The sequence below is a fragment of the Rutilus rutilus genome (genome assembly GCF_951802725.1).
Source record: "Rutilus rutilus genome assembly, chromosome: 4".
Classification (NCBI taxonomy): domain Eukaryota; kingdom Metazoa; phylum Chordata; class Actinopteri; order Cypriniformes; family Leuciscidae; genus Rutilus; species Rutilus rutilus.
The window spans coordinates 1427813-1437812 of NC_140212.1; the positions used below are offsets into that span (position 1 = coordinate 1427813).

Below are 10000 nucleotides of genomic sequence, written 5' to 3' on the forward strand. Positions count from 1 at the left end.
TGCGCTCGAAGTCCTCCATCCGCAGCGATCCACGACGCACCGACAGCTGGGCACTGAGACGCCGGATCTCAGAGAGGCTTCTGGGAAGCACGTCTTCACACAGGACCTCCAGAACCTCAAGCTTCCTCATGGACGCCAGTTCCCGATCGGATACGTGGAGCGTCCCGCGTGATGCGTCTATGTACGCGCCCGACAACAACACCTGTAAAACAACACCGACAAATCATCTGAAGAAATAACCAGAAGTTTCACAGAAAATAACAGAGATACAGTCTGAGAATGTTCCTCTTACGTTCCCTTTAAGTTATAAAAAACTTTACTTTTGAATGTTCTCTTAACCTACAGTTTTTTAATAACATGGTTATTCAAATGTTAAGGAAACATTCCAGTTTATCACTTTACAAATATTATGGGATAATTTCAGAATGTTCAGAGAACATTAAAAAAGTAACAAGTATAATCCCAGCGAACAGGGAATGTTATCTGGTCTTTATTAATGTTGTAAAAACGTTAACAATGTTATTTACACATCATTCACTGAAAGTTTTTCGTTTTTTAAAGGGATACTCCACTTTTTTTGGAAATAGGCTCATTTTACAACTCCCCCAGAGTTAAACAGTTGAGTTTAACCGTTTTCGAATCCATTCAGCCGATCTCCGGGTCTGGCGGTACCACTTTTAGCATAGCTTAGCATAGATCATTGAATCGGACAAGACCATTAGCATCTCTCTCAAAAAAATGGCCAAAGAGTTTAGATATTTTTCCTATTTAAAACTTGACTCTTCTGTAGTTACATCGTGTACTAAGACTGACGGAAAATGTAAAGTTGTGATTTTCTAGGCTGATATGGCTAGGAACTATACTCTCATTCCTGCGTCATAATCAAGAAACTTTGCTGCCGTACCATGAGTCCAGCAGGCGTAATGATATGACGCAGCGCCTGAAAATAGTCCCCAGCTCGGTAACTTCCAACGTGACCGGGACTAAGTTTGTCTAACCTATTAGACCTATTTTCATATTATAATTATAAACAATAATAATTGCGACTTTTTAATCTCACAATTCTGACTTTTTATCTCACAATTCTGACTTTTTATCTCAGAATTACGTGATATAAAGTCGCAATTGTGTGTTATTAAGTCAAAATTGCGTGATATAAAGTCGCAATTGCTTGTTATAAAGACAGAATTATGAGATATAAACTCGCAATTGCGAGAAATATACTTGAAATTCTGACTTTATAATACGCAATTGGGAGATATAAAGTCAGAATTGCGTGAAATAAAGTCGCAATTGCGTGTTATAAACTCAGAATTGCGTGAAATAAAGTCGCAATTGCGTGTTATAAACTCAGAATTGCGAGATATAAAGTCGCAATTGCAAGAAAAAAACTTTATAAGACGCAATTGCGACTTTATATCTCGCACTTCTGAGAAATAAAGTCAGAATTGCGAGATGTAAACTCGCAATTGTGAGATAAAAAGTCGCAATTATCTTTTAAAATGTTTTATTCTGTGGCGGAAACAAGCTTCCACAGATGAACGTACAACTGAAACATTAAAAAAAAAAACTTCCATGAATGATGTATAAATGACGTTGGTAACATTTTCAGAACATTATTACAACTTTGAACGAACGTTTTTGTTTGTTCATAACGTTGTTTCATAACGTTTGTTCATAACGTTGAGAGAAGGATCCGCGCTACAGAAGACAATAGTGTCATTATTCAGCTCAATTCAATTGAATGTTGATTCAGTTCAGTTCAATAACTCCATGCTGCAAAGTTCATTGATCATGAAGCATAATATTAAAGCAGCTCTACAGACGACAGTGTCAATATTGAGATCCAGTTTTGTTCTCACCTGAGAGTGACAGTCTGTCAAACTGAGAATATCACAGTCTTTCAAACGCCAGTTTAAAAGAAGCCCATGAATGCTAAATAACTCCTGATTCGCTTTGGCATTGATTCAGTGAGTCAACAGACTCAATAAAACAGCTGTTATGGATGATGAATATCTGCTATCTGATGAGAGTTCAGTCTGATGTCTTGTTGAATCAGTCTTTAGCGTGTGATGAGGCCGATCATCAGTCTTCAGATATCAGCTGTCATGCAGACACACCGCTGGAATATCAATATGTCTTTTTGTTTTTGGGATTGAATCTAAATGGAGATGTTTATCTGTGAGTCTGTGTCGGCTGATGGATCTGAGAGATTGCAGAGCTCAGCACAACTCAATAACTGAACAAACTCGAGCGTATGAAGAGATAATAAGAGCTGAGCTATTGATCGCTTCCTTCATTCAGCCAATCACATTAAACACTGCGGATGAACAACACGCAGGACAGTTTCATTGCTCAGCAAACTTTACACTCTCCTGAAAAGTTCTTGTTAGAAATAAAACAGTCTTGAATGAATAAACGCAGAGCTCTTTTGAAGCCGATGAGCTCATATTAAAACGTTTTGATCACATCCAAAAATAGCAGGAGACATTGTTGAGATCTCTCATGTGAGATGTGGTTCATTTAAAAATCTCATTCGTCTAATGTTCGTCTAACGTATTTTTTTTAATGTTTCTACTTGTTTCAGAACGTTCAGAGAACATTCAAAAGTAACATTCCTATAACTTGATTTTTTTTCTTCATCAGAATGGTACGAAACTCGAGTCGAACAGGTTTAATGATCGTGTAAAATAGTTACACGTGTGCTCCTCGCGGTCAAAAACGAGTGCATTGGAAATGAATGCGAGACGAATTTCCTCTAGTGGAAGCGTTTGGTACTGCAGCCGAACACACTCTCACTGAAAGCTCATTTTTTGAGATATCAACCTCATATTGAACACGACTTGTTTAGATTTATGGCTTTGATTTTCTTGCCGTTTTAGAGTAAAATGTGTTTTTGAAAATATATATTTCATTAAAAAAAAAAGAAATCGTATTTTTGTGCATTTTTAATAACAATAAACGTAAAATTCTGTAACTTTTTTAAGCTTTTTTTTTTTCACTTAAGCAATAATCTGCCAAGTGTCGTCTTTGAAAAGAGATCAAACTTCAGTCTGTGCTTTAAAGCATTCAAGATTTACGACAGTTTAAGTTGGAAATTTTATTTTCAGGTCTACGCTCAAAAAGTGAATAAATGGATTATAAATACAGCGTAAATATACATAAAATCCCATAAAAATGCTAAATATTAAATAAAAAACATTATCAAACTAAAATAAATTTAAAAGACACGTGAAGAGCACCAGAGGGTTAACGTTCATAAAACCCACAATTTTTTTTTTTTTTTTTAAACAAACGTTTAGTGGACATTCAGAAATAACGTTTTCATAACGTAATAGCAAAACATATTTTTGTTAGCTGGGATTCTCTTTCACTGTTTAATGTTGACTTTAAATCTCTCCGTGAAGAAACTTAAAGAAATAACTGTAACATTGTAACAAGTAAAGCTGCTTTGAAACAATATGTACTGTGAAAAGTGCTATAAATAATCTTGAATTGGATAGATTTGTGAGTTTTCTTTCATATGTGTAAATATCAGGGCACCTCATAGAGAAGGTTGGCGTCTTCCACAGATTTCTGAAACGAGGGGTTGAGCAGAGCTGGCGTCCCTCGCTTCACTCGGAAGGCTGATGGGTACAACGCTGAGAGACAGAGAGAATCATGGGTAATGTAGCTTTTCCACAAGGTAAGGTTAATATATACATAGTAGGTGCACAGTATCATACACACAAACACCATCATGATAACGCAAAAAGCATTTATTTAACAACATAAAACCCTAATGTACATAAGAAAAAACAATGGATTATTGCAATGAAACATAATCAAATGCAAATTTAGGGAATGTCTCCTTTCTCAGCGAACAAAAACACTTTCTAAGAATGTTTTCTTATAAAATGAAACTTCCGACTGTTCTTTGAATGTTCAAGCTCAGTTTTTTCTTGGTTATGCGAAGGTTATGGGAACGTTACATTTGAATGTTACATGTTCTCTGAATATTCTTAAGTAGTAACATTTAAAAAAAACTTTAAAATTTAAATGTTTCAGGAAAAAAAAACGCAGCATGGACGATAGGGTACGTATAAATGTTTTTTGTGCTAACGTTTTGAAAGCATTATTGAAGACCAGATAACGTTGAACGAACGTTCTATTAACGTTGAAATAACGTTCGCCAAAGTTCTAAGAACGTTCAATTGCAAAAACGGAAGCCAACATTTAGTTGTATTTTACTGTAAAATTACGTTTGTAACAGTTTTTAACCGCACATAGAAAGGGAACTAAACTGTTAAAATGACATTGATTTTGCCAGCGTGTTTTGATATCCAGTAACGCGCGCTGACATGTTTTGGCAGCAGGTGCTCAGCAGCTGCACGTCTCTGATTGGCTGTTCGTGAGCACGTGAGCGGTTGACTGACATCATAACAGCTGTGTTCAACATCTGCATTGCAGGCCTGCAGCTGGAGATCGAGCCGCATCTGTGAAGCAGTGTTGCGCAAAACATACGGGAATCTGAGTCGCGTACAATAATGCAGCAAGTAGGAAGGATGTGTCATTAGTCATTCAGTAACATATTTGTGAAGTCAACAAGTAGGTTACGAGGAAACAGAAATTCAGTGGAAACGAGTAACTTAGAGCAAAAACAATTTTTTTTTTTTTTAATTCTCTCGGGATGTCGCCGACATCACAGGCATTCCTCCGCTGTCTGGACCGATCAACTGCAGATGTGTGTCGGCCATCCTTCACACACTTCATCTTAAACTGCCCTTTAAAACCCTATAAACACCGTGTGTTCTGAGACTGAGCCGAAGCCAACCTCCTCGTGACCGCTGCGTTTCCATGGAGATGAGATGCAGACCAGACGTGTGTGATGATGTCACTTCACAAAAATATACAATATTCTAATGAGGACTTTATACGTGCTTGTTAGATATTCAGAGCTGAAAGGCAAAGTGGTTAGTATATGTCTTCAAAAATAAGAATAAATAAAGTGTTATACACGCGCGCGCACACACACACACTCTCTCTCTCTCTCTCTCTCTCGTTCTTTACGAGTTATGAACAAACGTTCTTACAGTAACTTTAATAGAATGTTCCTTCAAAGATAATAATGTTCTCAAAGCATTTACTCAAAAGCATTTATACATTATTCATGGACTGTTTTCTCTGAGATGTTTCAGTCGGATGTTCGTCGAACGTTTTATAAATGTTTCAGAGAACTTTCAAAAGTAACGTTCATAAAGTTTGCAGAATGATAAAACAGAATATTCCGTTAAACTGGACGTTTTATATGTTCACAGAACATTCAGAAAATAACATTTTCATAACTTAATGAGAACGTCAACAAAACGTTCTTAGAACATATTTTCGTCAGCTGTGAAAGAGCCGATGAACATCCTTTATTTATGAGCTGGAAACTCATTGGCTGATTGAAGTAATTAAACATCTCTGTTAGTTCCTACAGCTATTACTCATATCCTAACAAAACGGGTGGAGCAGTGTGTTTTGATTGGTCGGCTGGATCAGTGTGCTCTGATTGGTCGGCTGGAGCAGTGTGTTGTGATTGGTCGGCTGGATCAGTGTGCTCTGATTGGTCATCTGGATCAGTGTGTTTTGATTGGTCGGCTGGATCAGTGTGCTCTGATTGGTCGCCTGGAGCAGTGTGTTGTGATTGGTCATCTGGATCAGTGTGTTGTGATTGGTCGGCTGGATCAGTGTGTTGTGATTGGTCGGCTGGATCAGTGTGTTGTGATTGGTCGAGCGCTTCAAGTGTGTTTGGGAAATGTCCCGCCCCTTACCATAACCGCCAGTATCGACACACTCACTGTATCCCAAATCACCTATACTACGCCCTAAAAGTACATACTTTTGAGTGTGTAAAGCAGAATAGTAGGCAAGCTTCTTCAACATAAATGTGTCTTTAACAGACGCCCTGTTGTTTAGTTAAGTGCCTCCTGTCACAGTTTAAACTGTCCTGTCAATCATCTTATCACAGCACAATGACCAAATGCATCTTTATAAAAGTTCAAGTTCAAGTTTGTTTCATATGGAAGTTTGTTTCCGCCACAGAATAATTCTCAGAATTGCGTGATATGAAGTCGCAATTGCGTGTTATGAAGTCAGAATTGCGAGATATAAACACAATTGTGAGATAAAAAGTCGCAGTTATCTTTTAAAATCTTTTATTCTGTGGCGGAAACATAAGCTTATTTTATATATAAGAAATATAATGTTAATAATCACATATTCAGCTCTAATGCAATATGGATTCTGAAAGCAAAACCTGTTGATCAGATGTGTCTCATTCACAGCTCAGGAGACATTTCATTCATTTATTTTTTAAATCTCAGATGTTTCTCAACTTTTATGCACAATATATATATATGTGTCCACAAATCGAGTTCAAGCATGTAAGCAGAAGCTTTTAAGAGCAATCCGTACGAGTGCTCATGCTCTCTGTGAACACTGATGTGTGTGTGTGTGTGTGTGTGTGAGTGATGTGACGAGTGCTGTACCTTTCCTCCAGTGCTGGGACGCTGTGATGGACATCTGACACATCAGCAGAATCTGGAGGACCGTCATTCTGTTCCTCCTCTTCTGAACACCAGATACACTGTAAATAAACAGAGGATCACAGACAGAGAGAAAGAGAGAGAGAGAGAGAGAGACTGTTGTCCCTCTTCCTTCAACATACTCCCTGTTTCTCCTCCCTCTTTGACAGGCTGGAATGTGTGTTTCATCTGGAAGTCATTAAACTCAAAAACAATCTGTGTGTTTGATCGGTCTGCCTTCTTTCTCAAGTTCATCAGCACCATTAACTAAAACAGTAACACTTTATTTATTCCTTGTTACATACAGTCAAACCACAATGTATTCAGACTCCTTCAACATCTCTCACATTATCACAGTTTATTTGCTAGAAAATGGTACTAAAATATGAGCAGAACTCAGAGTTATGAACTCAGTTGATATTTGACTGGTTTTGTCCGTCTTTCTGTTAGACTGTCTCACACATGAATTATGTTGAATATCTGTCAGCTGTTAAATTAGATAATACCAGTTTAGCTCAACCAATCACCAAGCAATGCTTCATTGTGTTCAGTCTGTGTGTAAAAAGAGCATTAGCAATTAAAGACAACACACTTCAGCAAAACATGATCAGCTCAAAGTGTCGGAAGAATTATTGATCCCAAATGTTTACAAATAGTCACTGAATGAAGAATTTATGTCAAGTATAATATGTCAATTTACTTTATTCTGCTCTCCTCACTTATAGAAATGAACTATAGTGTCCTGCACACACTAGTGAAAATATATCACAAATTATATCTGGTGTCTGAATCATTTTTGGTTTGACTGTATGTTACATGTACTTACCATAGTAATAACAGTAAATTATGCATAATTACATGCAAATAACCCTAATCCTACCCTAACCCTATAGTAAGTACATGTAGTTATTTAATATCACTCAGTACTTAAATATATAATTACTCTGTAATAATGACACCTTCAAATTCTCAAACTCAAATGTTTACTTTTGAGGACACCTCCGGTCATGTTTAGTTCATTTCTGAGGCCATTCTGTCACTCGTCTGACTGAGTCTAGACGAGATCTGTGGTGTTTTTTAGGCATCTAGTTCTGCATGAGAACAGTCTCAGTGTTTTCAGTCTCAGTGTTTTCAGTCTCAGGAATTCAGAGACGCTGTCGTTCCAGAGAACGCGTTGTTTTCACTGGCGTCGGACTGCAGGAGAATGTGAAGTTCAGGACAGAAGAAACGAGAGTCCAGCAAACCGGCCTCACACAGCAACACACTTTAATATGTTAAAAAACTGTTAATGTTTCAAAAAACTATTTCAGCAGCAATAGTGTGATTATTATTTTGGGATCTTGGTAAATCTGAGCCATCAGAAACAGGAAACACACGTGAGTTTTCTCTGATAAGCAGGAGAGTTTTTGGGTTACACTTTATTTTAAGGTGTCATTGTTACAGTGTAATTATATATTTAAGTACTGAGTGATATTAATCAACTACAAGTACTTACTATAGGGTTAGGGTAGGTGTGTGTGTGTGTGTGTTTCACCTGTTGGTGGCGCTATAGGAGTGTGTTTCTGTCAGCTGACGTGTGTGTTTCACCTGTTGGTGGCGCTATAGGAGTGTGTTTCCGTCAGCTGTCGTGTGTGTGTTTCACCTGTTGGTGGCGCTATAGGAGTGTGTTTCCGTCAGCTGTCGTGTGTGTGTTTCACCTGTTGGTGGCGCTATAGGAGTGTGTTTCCGTCAGCTGTCGTGTGTGTGTTTCACCTGTTGGTGGCGCTATAGGAGTGTGTTTCTGTCAGCTGTCGTGTGTGTGTTTCACCTGTTGGTGGCGCTATAGGAGTGTGTTTCTGTCAGCTGACGTGTGTGTGTTTCACCTGTTGGTGGCGCTATAGGAGTGTGTTTCCGTCAGCTGTCGTGTGTGTGTTTCACCTGTTGGTGGCGCTATAGGAGTGTGTTTCCGTCAGCTGTCGTGTGTGTGTTTCACCTGTTGGTGGCGCTATAGGAGTGTGTTTCCGTCAGCTGTCGTGTGTGTGTTTCACCTGTTGGTGGCTCTATAGGAGTGTGTTTCCGTCAGCTGTCGTGTGTGTGTTTCACCTGTTGGTGGCGCTATAGGAGTGTGTTTCCGTCAGCTGTCGTGTGTGTGTTTCACCTGTTGGTGGCTCTATAGGAGTGTGTTTCCGTCAGCTGTCGTGTGTGTGTTTCACCTGTTGGTGGCGCTATAGGAGTGTGTTTCCGTCAGCTGTCGTGTGTGTGTTTCACCTGTTGGTGGCGCTATAGGAGTGTGTTTCCGTCAGCTGTCGTGTGTGTGTTTCACCTGTTGGTGGCTCTATAGGAGTGTGTTTCCGTCAGCTGTCGTGTGTGTGTTTCACCTGTTGGTGGCGCTATAGGAGTGTGTTTCCGTCAGCTGTCGTGTGTGTGTTTCACCTGTTGGTGGCGCTATAGGAGTGTGTTTCCGTCAGCTGACGTGTGTGTGTTTTACCTGTTGGTGGCGCTATAGGAGTGTGTTTCCGTCAGCTGTCGTGTGTGTGTTTTACCTGTTGGTGGCGCTATAGGAGTGTGTTTCCGTCAGCTGTCGTGTGTGTGTTTCACCTGTTGGTGGCGCTATAGGAGTGTGTTTCCGTCAGCTGTCGTGTGTGTGTTTCACCTGTTGGTGGCGCTATAGAAGTGTGTTTCCGTCAGCTGTCGTGTGTGTGTTTCACCTGTTGGTGGCGCTATAGGAGTGTGTTTCCGTCAGCTGTCGTGTGTGTGTTTCACCTGTTGGTGGCTCTATAGGAGTGTGTTTCCGTCAGCTGACGTGTGTGTGTTTCACCTGTTGGTGGCGCTATAGAAGTGTGTTTCCGTCAGCTGTCGTGTGTGTGTTTCACCTGTTGGTGGCGCTATAGGAGTGTGTTTCCGTCAGCTGTCGTGTGTGTGTTTCACCTGTTGGTGGCGCTATAGGAGTGTGTTTCCGTCAGCTGTCGTGTGTGTGTTTTACCTGTTGGTGGCGCTATAGGAGTGTGTTTCCGTCAGCTGTCGTGTGTGTGTTTCACCTGTTGGTGGCGCTATAGGAGTGTGTTTCCGTCAGCTGTCGTGTGTGTGTTTCACCTGTTGGTGGCGCTATAGGAGTGTGTTTCCGTCAGCTGTCGTGTGTGTGTTTCACCTGTTGGTGGCGCTATAGGAGTGTGTTTCCGTCAGCTGTCGTGTGTGTGTTTCACCTGTTGGTGGCGCTATAGGAGTGTGTTTCCGTCAGCTGTCGTGTGTGTGTTTCACCTGTTGGTGGCGCTATAGGAGTGTGTTTCTGTCAGCTGTCGTGTGTGTTTTACCTGTTGGTGGCGCTATAGGAGTGTGTTTCCGTCAGCTGTCGTGTGTGTGTTTCACCTGTTGGTGGCGCTATAGGAGTGTGTTTCCGTCAGCTGTCGTGTGTGTGTTTCACCTGTTGGTGGCGCTATAGGAGTGTGTTTCTGTCAGCTGACGTGTGTGTGTTT

At 40.0% G+C, this 10000-nt stretch overlaps 1 protein-coding gene across 2 annotated transcripts in view; it reads right to left on the reverse strand.

Annotated features, from left to right (window-relative positions):
* Positions 1-10000, reverse strand: part of fam180a (family with sequence similarity 180 member A) — a 13001-nt gene that overhangs the window by 144 nt on the left and 2857 nt on the right. Inside the window, exons 2-4 of one of the 2 annotated variants that reach the window (XM_084406985.1) lie at positions 6513-6610; positions 3544-3641; positions 1-202 (exon numbers count right to left, since the gene is read on the reverse strand). The exon at positions 1-202 is cut by the window's left edge and continues 144 nt beyond it. In XM_084406985.1, coding sequence (XP_084263111.1) covers positions 1-202; positions 3544-3641; positions 6513-6579 — 367 coding nt within the window. In that variant the 5' untranslated portion in view covers positions 6580-6610. Of the gene's footprint in view, positions 203-3543; positions 3642-6512; positions 6656-10000 lie in introns of those variants that run through there. The other variant, XM_084406986.1, reaches the window with a different exon arrangement.